We start from the raw sequence: 14,569 nt of genomic DNA, 5'->3' as shown, positions 1-14,569 counted from the left end.
AACACAGATGATAACGGAAGTCAATTCCAGGTGGAAGGATATTCCTGTGAATTGTGAGAATTAAATGAGATATTTCTCAGAAGTCATTTACAAGGATTCCCGTCACCAAGAAAGCCCACAGCAAATGAGATGGATGGATGTTGCTGTTGTTATTAGTTCTGCTGCTTTTACTGCTGTTGCCATTTCTATTTTTATAATATTTGAACTGCTTTTGTAAAGGCAACGGGGATTAAAAGGCCATGCTTGACAGACAGTAAGCAAGCACAATTCTCACTTTCTCCTTGAGCTGCATGTGGGATAAAAGCATCCCTGTGAACAAGGGTGTTTTAATTTTCTTTTATCAGAACTGTTTCTGCATCAGCAGAGCCTCAGAACTGCTTATGCTCCAAGGGGGCCGTGGAGAAAGTTAGACTGAGACATTTCAGCTGGGTTCCCCAAAACACCACTGTGGATTGTGTGGAACTAAAAACAATCATTATTTTAAGTCAATGCTTTCACCTCTCAAAAAATGAGATGGAACGTTGTGAGCGCCTGACCTGCTCTCTTCCTGCCTCCCTCCTCCAGCGATCTAGTTGCTTGATGGCAAACATGTCAACAGGAATGAGAGAGAAACAAGGCGATTCCTGTTGGTGCCCGGAGACGACGTTGCCAGGACAGAGTACAAACCCCAGTGGGGAGTGGGCAGCGATTTGTTTGTCCAGAGAGTCAAAATATCCCTTCAGGAGCTGAATTTTTAAAAAACGGCAAACAGGGTTTCGGCTGAGAGTGATTTTTTTTTTTAAAGATAGAGAAAGAGAGAGAGAGAGAAACATGGATTTGTGGTTTCACGTATCTGTGCATTCATTGGGTGAGTTTTTGTCCGTGCCCTGACCCGAGATCAAACCTGCAACCCTGACGTGTCAGGACGACGCTCTAACCAGCTGAGCGCCCGGCCAGGGCCAGGGCCAGGGCCAGGGCCAGCTCTAGTGATTACTGCCTGCGTCTCAGAACAAAGGCCTTCTTGCCCATTATTCCCCTGTCGCGGTGGCCGGGCTCTCTTCGCTCTGTTTGCTGTCGCGTCCTATAAATATCAAAGAGGCTGCGGAGGCAGAGCCGAGCGCACGCGGGCCGCTTCTCCAGGGCAGAGGCTCCGGGTCTGCGGCAGTTGACGGGCGGGATTGTCAGTCGTCGGTAAATGGCAACTCGCCCCGCTTTCCCCGTGCGTTTCTGCGTGGAGCTGGCGGCTGGGCTGGGCGTGTTCCTGCTCTACCAGGTGGCTCGGAGGGACTGGGTCCCCGCCGCCGGCCTGCGTGACTCACTCCTGCTCTGCGATGAGTCTTCGCCTTGAGGAGCTCAAGCCTGGCCCCAGAGACAGCTCCCTGCTGAAAGTCTTGCAGGAAAGCAAAGCTCCAGGAGGAAGGGGGATGTTACAGTAATCCTACCTTGTTGGGTAAAAACCAAATTATTTCCAGAACACCAAGAGGGTTTTTTTAAAAAAAAAAACTGCTAGAGTTTTTCCTCAAGTGTTTTCCATGTGGGTATAAAGGACCCGTTTGAGACCTGGGAATTGATGCAATGACTGGATGTGCCAATGGGCAGCGTGTGGAATGATCTGAACACCTCAGGCATCCTGCCGCAAGAAGCAGGAAACTGTTGTTTTCCTGCTGCCCGGTTTGGCCCTGACCACAGCCTTGTGGCAGAGAAGGGAGCAGTGTCAATTCTTAATGAGGATCAATTCCCCCATGTGGCCCCCGCATCCTTTCAAGTTGAAAGTCACCAAACTCTGATGCCTTTGTTCTAGGAGACCACTTGTTGCCAACAGTCACACCACCCAGAGTCCAAGAGTCTGTTTTTAACTGATACTCAGTGCAAAGAATCAGTAAAGAAAGTGTGTCCCTTCTTTCCTTCCTGGGCCTGCGTCTCCCCTGGCACCTCCTGTCCCCGGGGGATGTGGGCTATGACACCCCTCTGACGTTCCCCGCAAAAAACTCACAGCACTACCCCTAGAAGACAGACATTTCAAGCATGACTATAGGATGAATTCAACATACTTGCGCCTAAGGAAAGGAGAGAAATTTTAAACAATCATCCACTCATATTCACACGTTTTCAGCACCAGCAGCAGGAAAAAAAAAGACCCCTATTCATAAAAAACTACAAAACAGGTCCCTGCGCGGTGTGCAGAACCTGCGGCTCTAGCTCACCAGCTTGGTTTTCTATTTCATTCTTTTAAGAGAAGAAACTGCCCCCTCTGCAATCCTGGCTCTTTATACTTTCAGGAGGTCTCTTCAGTTCCACTTGTCCCGTTATTTAAAATCCGCCTGGAAGGGGGAGGCGGGACACTTACCCTGAAGGAGGAGTAGAAGGACCCCCGCTCCTCTTCTTCCACTCCTTCTGCAAAAGTTGTGGGGAAGCAGACGGCCGAGTGAGAATCCAGCGTCTGCACGGTCCCGTTGGCATCGGGGCTGCCCTCTGTGAGGTTGGCCGGCATGGCTTGGGTGGCGTGGAGCCCAGCTGTCCCCGGTCCCCGAGCCCACAGCCAAGGGAGAGAGTCCAGGTCCTCCCGAGAGCCCGGCAGCAGCTGCACCTCCCCTGCCTCCCAAGGCTTCTGGCCGGAGCTCCGCTGAGCAGAGGCAGAGCCCTCCCGGAGCCCACTTCATTGAAGAGCTCAGCTCTGCTGACGGCAGGGAGGACCCACGTGCTGCTCTCTCCTCAGCAGCCACGATCAGGAGCTGGCACAGCCTCAGCTCCCCCACAGTCCCGCCCGGGCCTGCGCCCCATCCGAGGGGCAGCTCCCTGGGCAGCCCAGTTGTGCTTTTCCTTCCCGAAGGGCCCCCTCCCACACACCCTTTAGCTACAGTTTCAGCAATAGAGGAATCTGGACTAATCACAGGTTGATGGATTCAGGTCATGTTTGCACTCCTGAAATCCCATCATAATTATGCTTTTGTTTCAGCCAAGGTTGCCTTCTGACTTACAATCGTCACCCAGCCGTTTACTTAGTACCTGCACGTTGTTGGAGCAAACAGACAGCACAGCTGCGTTTCGCACCCACGGGTCCACCCCAGCTTTGCACAGGGCAGCTCTCTGAGAAGCCTGCGGTCTGCGTTTCTCAATGAGCCACGTCGCTTGTGACGACGGGGACAGGTGCCTGGGAAATACTCTAAGCCCCTCGGTGTCCTGTGTTGATATCCAAAACCACCCTGCGAGGTAGGCAGGGTATTTCTCATTTTACACCAGAAAAGTCTGGCTCTGGGCAGCAGAGTGACTTGTCCCAGGCCCCACAGCTGGCGATGGGAATGAGGTGATGACCCGTGTCTTTGGAAATTCTTGGACAGTGGTGCCTTTATTGTAACGTACAGTACTGGCCACTTACACTGAAAGCGCTCCCTGAGCCCAATACCCGCAGCCACTGGCCAGTGACACCTGGCCTTAGAGGCAGCAGGCGTCCTGATGACCCTAAGAGGCTGCAGTCCTCGTGCAGGCTCCCGGGGAAGCTGTAGCGTGGCCAGGGAGCCCGGGAAGCGTGCCGCGTGCTGGAGGGGGGAAGGCGCTAAGCCATGTAACGAAGCGCGGCACGGAGGGGAAGCTGTGCGGAAACACGTGTCAGCTGTGGCGCTCAGAGAGCGGGTCAGAGCAGGACCACCCCACAGCGAGGTGAGCAGAAAACAGGCCCACCGGCGAATGAACGCGAAAAGATGCTCAGTAATATTAAAAATTGAGGAAAAGCAACTTAAAACAATAGGACAGAATTTCTGCCTATCCATAGAGCAAAACTAGGGTGTGACCGCCTCAAGTGTTCCAGAGATGACAAGAAATGGGTATATTTTCACTTCCTGTGTGAGAGAGTTGACGTGGTCGCTTTGCAGGGCAATTTGGCAGCACCGGCGAAGATGAAGTCACCTGTCCTGTATGCAGCATTCCATTCTCCGTGGTGGAGAGTCCCCAGCTCTTTATCTGGATTACTTACGTGTGCTCCATTTAGGAAAATGCCCTGCGCTACACGCTTAAAATGCAGGCACTGTTTGTAGGTGTGCTTTACGTCAATAGACATTAATAAACAAAATCGGTGAGGCACTTCTGCGCGAGGACTGATGCTGGTTAAGTCCTACTGTGGTGAGGGTGGAGCGAGATAATATGGTAGATGCCACGGACGGGGAATAGGTGGAGAGAGAGCTTTCTGAATGTGTAGTTTTCTCTCCACTCATGGTCATTTTTTGACCTGTGGCTGCTGAAGAGAAGCATTTATGTATGTATATGGGAGACATGTAGAAAGTTGCCTCTGCAACACTGTTTAGCAACAAATGAGAAGCAACTCAAATAGTTATGGTGACAATATCAACAAAATGCTCCCAACTGGAAAATGCCCACATGCCCGTCAACAGTAGACAGAATAAATAAATTTCGATGTGGTCACACAATGGAATAGTGTGAGAAGGAATGACCTGCAGCTAATATAACATTATAGATAAAACTTCCAAACATAATATTAAATAAAATAATACATATTTTTCATTGATATAAAATATAACTGTATGTGTGTATATATATATATATATATATATATATATATAGTCACGGTGGAATACTATACAGCAGTTAAAAGGAGGGGATGCAGACAAGATGTGGTGGTTAATTTAATGTATCAACTTGACTGGGCAGCAAGTTGCCCGGACATTTGCTCAAACATTTTCCTCCGTGTGTCCATGAGGATGTTTCTGGATGAGATTAACTTGCCCTCCCTAATGCAGGTGGGCCTCATCCAATCATTTGAAGCCTGAATGGAAGAAAAAGGCTGATCCTCCCACAAATAAGAGGGAACTCTTCTTGCCCAGCTGCTTTGAGCTGGGACATTGGTCTCTTCAGGCCTTTGGACTCAAACTAAAACAACAACTCTTTTTGGGTCTCAAGCCTGACAGCTTTTGGCCTGAAACTACACATCAATTTTTCATCTTACTGACTACAGACCTTGGGACTTCTCAGCCTCTATAATCACATGAGCCAATTTCTAATAATATCTATTTATCCATCCATCCATCCATCCATCCATCCATCCATCCATCCATGGCATCTGGCTCCTCACCTGAATTCATCCCTAGGATGCCACAGAAATGAGAGAGCCACTGATGGATCACAGGATGTAGAGTAAAACCAGGAGACACTCGCTAGAAAAGCTTAATCACAAAGATGGGAAACACCACGTGCTGGCGAGCACGTGCGGGAGGAAGAGCTGTGCTTGGCGGAGCTGTGCTTGGAGAGCTTCTTGGCAGTGTTATCTAAAGCTGAACATATGCATACTCTATGACCCAGCCGTTTCACTGCTAGGAACATGTATGTACATGTAAGAGGAATAGAGCAGGTCCGTTTGTAATTGCCCCTAGCTGGACACTACCCAAGTGCTCATTAACAGTGCAGGGGGTAAAGAAAGTGTGGTACACTCACAGGATGCAAAACCTACTCTAATGAGAAAGAATGATCCACCGTTACAGGTAGGAATCCCACAGCCATAAATTTTGCATTATAGAAGAGTCAGACACAAAGGAATGTGCGGTGTTTGATTTCATTTATATAAATAAAAGCTAAGAAACGCTTAGGTGAGTAGTGACAGGAATGGGCTTAAATTTTACTGTTATTTGTTTAGGTTTTGCTTTGCGGCCCTGTTTCGCACCAGCTGAATTCGTTCAATTCAAGGTCTCCAGTCTCTATGTTCCCTACAGACTGGGGGCCGTCTCAAAGTCCTGTATATGACATGCCCACTGCTCACCAGGACAGGGCTCCTCAATCCCGTCTGCACCCTAAATAACCTGGAGTGCTTCCAAAGAATCCTGACACGTGGGCCTGGCCCTGAAAGGCCTCAGGCTATGCCGGGAGGCGGCCTGGCCCAGGTGAGTCTCATGTGCATCCAGGGAAGAAAAGCTCCCAGGAGAACAGCGATCTCCAGGTCCCTGCCCTCAGTCTTCTACTTAGCTGCCTGCCTGCGGCCTTCATTCTGGAGCCACTCTCCGAACTGCCTGGCCTGCCAGCCCTGAGGGCCCTCCTGGGACCCACAGCGAGCCCACTGGGCTCTCCTTCCTCAGGACCCGGTCTGAGTCACTGGGCACCCGCGGCCTCAGCCGAGCGAGAGCCGGAGGGAACTTTTCCACTTCTTTCTGTTGGGGCCACCAGGCTTGTTTCTCTCTCTCAGCGATGGGAAGTCATGCTTAACCTCCGTTTTGAAGACGTGCAGACGTGCAGTTGGATCACCCTCCCAAGACTACTGCCCTCCTGGAAAGCCATGTCACCAGAGCCGGGAAGGGGACGCTCCAGGTAGGAAGGGGAGTGTGGGCGACAACTGCCCAGCTCCGCCTCTTCCGTTGTCTTTGGTTCAGTAACTTATTCTGCCTTCCTGACCTCAGGCAATGAATGATAGGATGAATGGTTGTCCATTAATGTTCGAGGCTCCCTTTCCCTTCTCCTTATAATTATGGCTATTTTTTGAACATGTGTAAATTGTTCTGGGTTCTTCATTTAGTCTCCAAACTCCTGAAGGGCGGTGCTGCCCCTTTTGTTTTTTGTGTCCTCGGGCAACATTGAGCCTCAGCCCCGTGGTCCTGGAGCACAGGGAGGTTAGCCACTTCTTTGCGTCGGAAACAGCTCACTGCAGTTAACCGCGGTTCCCCATAAGGCTGGGATCAGACTCACGGACGCCCCAGTGGGTCATCGGCACTCAGGACAAGGCCAGACACAGACCCTCCAATTCCTTTCTTTGCCTCATAAATGTTTAGCTCAACTGTTTAGTCCCCACTGGTCAATCTGAACAAAATGCCACGTAAACAAACTTCGGTTAAGACTGTGTCCCTCCCCTCAGCCAACTGCTTGGAAATCCTCTCCCCTCCAGCCTCAGGCCAGGACACCGCTCCCCCGCTCCTGCTGCCGTCCAGCCTCAGAACCCCCTTTTCCTAACCCCTGAGGTGTCTGCAGAGACCCCGGTGGAACATTCTCCCGATTGCAATGCTCCTCCCCTCCTGCCTTTCCTCCTCTTGCCACAATCCTTTCAAAACAGTCTCTTCCCGGAGTCCTAGCTGTTTGTTGACACCTCCAACCCGTTCAAAGATTGGTGTTGTACCGAGTTGAAAAATGGTATCGTCATAAACGGTCTAAGCCACTGCCACGGGAGGAAGAGGTGATGGCAGGTGCCGTGGGGCGGTCCGTGGCCGGGCTGGAGAGGTCGGGTGCGCTCCAGCTAAATCGGGAGAGCCGTGGGCAAGTCAGCTGCGTGCGATTAATCGAGAGAATTACCGCTCTGCGCTCAGAGGAGGCAAAGGTCATAGTTTGAGTCCAAATGCAGGGTTGGCGTCTTTAGTGACTTTGAACGAAGCAGGCTGCTTCTTCCACCAGCATGGGGAATGGGGAGCATGTGTGGGGTCCGGACAAAGGACACTTGAGTTCCTCGGAGGGTTTCACCCGAGGACACGGGATTGCCCGCTGCCTGCGGAGATGAACCCTCAGGCGCCAGCAGCCGCTCCAGCAGAAAGGCCTCAAAGGAGGGAGCTGGCGCCTAGGCTCGTGCTGGTCACAATGCCCCACGTGCCGTCTGAGTCGGACACGTCACAGCTGCTGCGCTTGGACTTTTATGAGCCTCTTTTAGAATGTCCGTAGCTCTGGGTTGGTTAGAGGAGCTTCAGTTATGCAGGTGGAAGTGAAGATGATATGGGGAGAGAGAAGGGGGGGTCCCGCCTAATCACTGTGCTGGGTGCTTGATGGGAGTCACAGCATTTAATTCCCAGCATATTAGTTTAACGTGGGTGCAAGATTCCCCACTTTAAAGGCGTAGAGAGCTCTTGGTGAAGCAGAGCTTGGTGAAACTTTCCAAGTAGAGAAGCAATAAGAAACGCCCCCTGGCTTCCACACCCACTACCTTTCGCAGCCCCTCTATTTTTGCCCTGCTTTCTGGTGTGGCGGGGGCCATGCTAAATCATCAGTATGAAACTAGTAGCCCCTGAGAGAAAGTGCTGCGGAGGCAGAGAAATCCTCGGGACCCTGGGGAAGAGCTAAGTGCGGCATTACATCTGGTAATTGCGGCTCTAATAGGCGCGAGGGCTCGCACATGTTACGGTGATTTACGAGACAGATTCCCAAAAGAAACGCAACGAGAAGCTCCGTCTTAAAGGACACAGGGGGAAATATGATGTATATGCTCTCAGAATTGCATTGTTCTCATTTTAACTGTAAAACTTGCCCACTCTAAGTAACCACCTGAACACGCAAAGACAGAAGTTATATTTACTGCTAATGTATTCCTCAGTCCCCAAACGAGACTAGGCCATGCGCTCGGTTTTGCATTCTGCTTTTCAAGTTCATATTCTGTAGGCTTTCATATCAATAAATATAATGGTTATGTCTAGCGTCTCTCTGTAATGCTATTACTATGCAATGTTACCACGATTTGTTCAATCATCCCCATATAATTGAGACTTAAGTTGTCTGGTTTTTCAAAACCTGTGCATTGGATGTTCATTTCTGAGCACGTGTCTGATCATTTCCTCAAGAGATTCTGAGGTACAGTTGCTGCTGCTGCTGCTTGTCAATTTATTCTTTTTCTTGTCTTAATTTTGCTGTCCTTTATCTGGCCTCTTGGATTAACTGCTTACTATTTTCATTCATGTTTAAGGCAATGAATTTTCCTCTGAATATGCTTTTAGCAATGTCATCTAGATTCTGATACATATTATTCTCTTTCATTATGTTCAACAATATATTGTCATGTGTGTTTTGATTTCATCTTCTCACAAAGAAGTACTTGTGAGTGGTTTCCAAATGTTGATATTTTTGTACAGTCCAATGCAATTTTATATTTTTATTTCTTGAATTATTTTTGAAGACAGGATCTATATTTTGAAATATTTTAAAATTTTCATATAACTAGTTTTTGCGGAAACTGTGGAATTCTCTTTACAAGACAAATAATCTCACAGACAAATGCTTGCATATTCTAGTGTCAGGGCACCCTATTAATTTTACTGTGTTCCTTAGAACTCAATTTCCTTACCTATCAGTTTTTGTCCACATGTTTTTTTCAGACTCAGACAAGTTTGCTTATAATTGAAATCCTGTAAGTTTTGCCTTGTATTTCCTACAGGGACTCAGCTCTTTTTAAAAGGGCTTTCTTAGAAACCCCCTCCAATACCTTCCACTTCTGCTTCATTAGTTATTTGGCCTCTCCTATTGAATGACATTTGAGTGGATAAAATAGAAGGTGTCACCATCATCACCACCACCATCATCAATCATCATTGATAAATGTAGGAAGTAAACTGGAAAATTTTAGGAGAAAGTGGGAGTCATGTGTGAGCCTCATATCAGCTCCACAGTTTTTAGAAAATTAAAAAACAGACGCATTTATGTATAACATAAATCAGGACATATAAGGAGTTCTATGGAAAGTAAGACAGACAAGACTTCTGAAAGAAATAAACATCACTGACTTAAAAGGAGATTTACCCATAATCTGGATGAAATTAATTTCTCTAAATAATTTTATTTTGTGAATCAAAAGATGGGATGTGTTCTAAGAAGTAACACATGCTGAAAATTTGAGCTGCTTAGAACACTTTGAAAAACTAGAAATTCTTAAACATAGGACATAATCATATCTTTGTTGTAGTTAAAGACCATATGTGGCCCGGAGAAGGATTCATTAATCTCATTGCTTTTCAGTTATTTGCTCTAACGAGACTCCCTCCCCCACCCCACCACCCCCGTTTTTTTTATTGCTCTCATGGGACTTTAATCATGAACCACGTGTGACCATTCTCTAGCTCCATGTTGCCTCAATTTGCTCATTATAGTTAAAATGCCTTTTGGAAGAGAGTAAGTTAAATAAAACATATATTTAGTATCTATTTTAAAGATTTTTTTTCCCCCCGATTCATAATTCCAGTTTTTTGGGATTCTCCCCGCTGGGCCAGACGGCAGATGAATTCTCTAATCGGGTCTAGAACTGAAAAGGAAAAGAGACCCTAACTACATTTTGGAGATGGATGATCCACTTGGCTTCTGAGAAGTCTGTGTCAAGAAAACCTCAACAAAGAACAAAATTTATATCCCTTAAAAGACAATTGTGTTTTCTTTGTCTACATAAGGTTTTTTGAAGTGGAAACAATGCCTAATTAAAGGCTTAAATGTGCGGCCTGGAAGATGACCGGGCCACAGATGCTTAGATTCTGTTAGGACCGTGATTGCAGTCACAGCTTCACGAAGGGTGTCGTCATGAACGTCGCCAGCCCCCTGGCTTCAGGACTAAGGCTGCTGCCATGGAAACCCGCACTGGACAGGGAACCGTGTAGTAAGTGACGCACATGAGGGCCGAGGAAACAGTGGCGGCTCCTAGGTGGAGCTGGCTCTGCGCTTCCTTCAGCTTCTTTCTATGTTAGATGTTTGCGGTAATTCCCACACTGCGCTCCAATCGCTGTCAGTCCTGCAGCTCTTACCTCTACCCAACAGAAGGAATAACCATCTCCTTTATACAGTTGGAAGCAAGACATGTATTTCCTTTGAGAGCTTATGAGTTAGGAGGAAAAACAGGATGTCAACCGAGTGTACAATCACGGGAAGACGAGAGAGTCGTGTTATTATATGTGTAGCATATTTGGAACCAGGGTTGGATTCTGATTGTGAGGAAGACTTAGAAATTCCTTAACCACTTAATTTCACATTTCGAGGAGTCACCCCAGTACCAGCCAGGCGGCACCCTCCCCTCAGAGCGACAGCGTCTTAGTTTCTCGGGACCCCCCTCTAAGCCTCTGAGCCTGTGAGTCTTAATCCCAGTGGCTTCCTCTGTCTTCCCAACCCTCGGGTGGTTCCTCCTTCTTGCAGCTATAGCCTCTGCCACACCTCAGCGTCCCTCGTCTTCCTTTCAGTTCTCCAACACGTCATTTTCTCTACTTTGTGCTAAATTATCTCCGTAAAGATCGCTGGCCTGGTCTCCGCCCCCTTGCTGAGTCGGCTGAGGCCGGCCTCGGAGGGTTTCCCACGCAGAAGGGATCCTCATTTTGCCGTTTCTTGCTGGCCTCGGTTACCCTGCCAAACACGTGTGTTTTAGTGCTGTTGAAATAGAGGATAGTGTTTTGAGGGGGGAAATATGAAAACCGAAAGGCTAGAGAATGCGGGTTTTAAAAGAAATGGTATTGATCTGGGATGGCACCGTCTGAATATAGATGTTCACGTGACAACAGATGTGAAAGGTTCTTAGCAGAGATGGTTATATTGTACTGGGCAAGGAATAAAAATGGGCCTGATGTGACATACCTGATTATTTTCAATTACGGCGGAGTCGAAAAGGGCAAACGAGTAAAAATACATTGAACGTTTTGTCTGATGGTCAACGTCAGTAGATGTGGTTGCAGATGTCCTATTGGAAGATACATTTAAATTCTTGTTTTTCTCTAAAATAAAGGCTCTGAACATGATAAAGAGAGCTCAGCTTTATGTCCAGTATCCCAGGGGCCAGCAATCTAGTTCCTCTTTTCGTTAACACAGAAACACAATTATTCAGTTATTTAAAGTCACTAGTGTTATGTTTATTTTAGAATCACTGGAAGATACAGATCACCGCAAAATAACGACATCCAGACAAACACTAACTTTAATACCTTGCTGTATGTTCTCTAGGTGGAAGCTTCCCTACGTCTCAGGGAATTTTTTTCTCTTAAAGGATTATTTCTTGAATTCTGTCTCTTGTATACGTGACTTCTCCAAGTCCTATTCTAGGTGAGTAAAATTTCCTGGTCCACTGTGCCTGCCTTGAGCACATTTGCCGCACTCATCCTGATTCCTCTTTACCCCATTCTGAGAAAATTTCTTATGCTTTTCTTACGATGAACCGATTTCAGTGTTTAAAAATAATATTTTGTCATCCACGGCCTCTTATATTTTCATCCTAATTATGTTGATCATCGGAAGACAATTGTTCCTTACCCTAGATTTTTAACTTCTCAGAGATACAAATTTCTCTTGAATCTGTTTGAAAATATAAAGGGAAATTGTCAACATATATTTCTCCTTGACTTTCTCTCCAATGGAAAGCCTTTACTCTGTTTTTCCCCCCTCAGGATGGTGTTTCTTTGGAACTCTTGACTGTTTTCTTTGATCCGCAGCTTTTTCTGTTTACCCATTCTAGTGGAGAGAGATCATATCTATTTTGTTTCTGAGATGGACACAGTGAGAGACTTTTAGATGCCTGTGCAAATACGTTGTCCCAGACAAAGGGAGAAGGCGATAGCCACGACACGTCTGTTTTAGGGTGCGGACGGAGGCTGGGTTGCCTGGCAGGTGCAGGAAGGCGTCTCGGCGGGAGGCGTTTGCAGGCTCTGGAGCGCACCCCCCTGCACCCCGCCCGGCTCCCTTCCACACGTGCAGGTGCAGACACGGGTGTCGGGCGCTGTTTTCCCCGCGCTCAGCGGCGCTGGGAACACACTAGAGTAAGTATTCAGGCCCTTCATTCCCAGTGCTTAGGTCGCTCATGCATTTGACTTCCCCTAATGCTGCAATGAGAGGTGACTAATTTAATTCCTAGAAATAACAGGGGAAATCGGGGCCTTGATAGCAGAGACTGACAGAAGGGAGGGTGGTGGGAATGCCTGTCAGCCAGCCTCTCTGTGACTTGACAAGTTGAGTTAGGACTGGCAGGGCGGTCTAGTGTCAATTATTTAAAGACAAAGGACAGGAACCTGCAGTCAGGCTCTCTGGCCAAGACGGCAGCAGAGCTGGCTCGTGGGTGGTGGTGTGGCACATACGCCAATCATAAAAATTGCATTGCTGATAAAGCAATAAGAATGTTTATTCCATGCTTTCAGTGTGTTAGGTACTGTGTTCGGGACTTCTTATGGGATTATTTCATTTAAACATTACATGACCTTTGAAGGGAGGCGTGGTCATTGTCTTCCGCTGATGGGTGAGGGCACTGGGCCTGAGAGAAATGAAGCATTTGCTTAAGACCCCAGGGCCTCGAAGTTAGAGGGCCAGGGTGCTTCTCAGCCTCAGTTTCTCATTAATCTTGGAGATAGTTTGAAAAAACAAAACAAAAACAAAACCAAAAATCTGTCTGAGCTCTTTTTTTTTTTTTTTTTTTAATAGATTCATTAAATAAATTGGGTGGAATCCAAGATTGCAAATTCTAAAAACTCAGTGAGTTTTAAACTGCCATAGTTTACCTGAGGAGCAAGGCTTAAGATCTCTAAACAACTGCTGATTTATTATGTCAGTGAAACATTCTACTTACAAGATGCTACCTTAGTTCTGATTAAATTATACTATTTATCTTTATTTTCCCTTTAATTGTGATTAATTGTCTTATTTATCTGGTCCAAGGATTATTGATTTAGTACATATGCTAGTAAAGTGTTATGTTCAAAGTAAATCAGTTGGAAAATCCATCCTTTTATTTACTCCATAAATGATTATTAAGCACCTACTATGTACTCGGCTATCTTGGGGCTACAGAGATTAAAAAAAACACACTACCTTTGCCCTAAAGAACTTCAGGCTAGTGGGATGAGCTTGAAAGAAGCTGAGACTATAATATAGTGAAATGCTGAACGCATTTACTTTTTAGTTTAGGTAAGCAGGTTTGTTGAACACCTACTTTGCGCCAGCCACGGGGAAAGCTTTGAGGTGGCAGGGATGGATGAAAGTCATCACCCTAACGTTTACATTCTGTTTGGGAAGACGACACATGATCAACAAGTAGTCGAAATGCCGCATGATAAATCCTATAATAATCATGAACGAGAGCTGTGCAACCCCGAGGAGGGGATGTCAGCCTCGACCTGGGAGAGCTCCTGAGCAGGGGGCTGTGAGCCGGGCTGGAGCGAGCGTGGGGCTGAGAGGCCAGAAGGCGCACCTTGCAGGCGCCCTGTGGCAGCAACCCAGAGCCTGACCTCACGGCTGCCCAGAGTTTAAAGGCGGGATGAGAGACTCGCAGTCACGAGGCTTGGGGCGGGTCGCCGCTGGCAGTGGAGGAGCCAGTGAGATACCCACTGGCCCACACAAGCCGCCTGGCATCAGCCCAAGCAAGCGGCCCTCTCTGGCTTCCAGTCCAACTGTAGGACTGGGGAAGGGAGGGTAAGAATGATTCTCCCCCCACCTCAGTAGTGCCAACGAACGGCTGCTACGCGTGCGGGCTGTGTGCTAAGCATTTTGTGATAGTTCCTTTACTATTCATAGCCACCCTGCAAAATAGGTGCTGTTTTTATCTCCATTTTACAGACATGAGAACTGAGGCATAGAAAATCAAGTAACCGGCTTAATGCCACAGAAAAAACAACCACCCTGAAGCCAGGATATGAGCCCAGTTTGACTTCAGGGTCCCCACACTCTGCCTCCATTTTTATCACTTTTGTTAATAGTTAGGTGCCTGGTGGCCTCAAGTGGGTGCTTCCTGCGTGGCAGGTACTGGGCTAATCACTGCATGCACAGGAGCGTCTCTTTAGAAACGCGGTGCAGGGAAATGATCGCCCCTATTTAACAGACGAGAAAACTGAGGCCCAGGAGCCCCCAGCTGGTGAACGGCTCGGCCATGGGGGGAGCCAGGTCAGCCCTGTGCTAAAGCCTG

General features: G+C 47.5%; 1 protein-coding gene across 1 annotated transcript in view; it reads right to left on the bottom strand.

The window, feature by feature from the left end:
• The window catches only part of NPSR1 (neuropeptide S receptor 1), a 77,918-nt gene extending 75,284 nt beyond the window's left edge, over nucleotides 1-2,634 (bottom strand). Inside the window, exon 1 of the mRNA XM_081146937.1 lies at nucleotides 2,327-2,634. Within this exon, the coding sequence (XP_081003063.1) occupies nucleotides 2,327-2,470 (144 nt within the window). The 5' untranslated portion in view covers nucleotides 2,471-2,634. The remainder of the gene's footprint in view (nucleotides 1-2,326) is intronic.
• Nucleotides 2,635-14,569: the final 11,935 nt, after the last annotated feature.

Source organism: Miniopterus schreibersii (assembly GCF_964146895.1).
Source record: "Miniopterus schreibersii genome assembly, chromosome: 9".
NCBI classification, from domain to species: domain Eukaryota; kingdom Metazoa; phylum Chordata; class Mammalia; order Chiroptera; family Miniopteridae; genus Miniopterus; species Miniopterus schreibersii.
The sequence above is the reverse complement of the archived record's forward strand: the minus strand, read 5'-3'. Positions and strand labels throughout refer to the sequence as shown.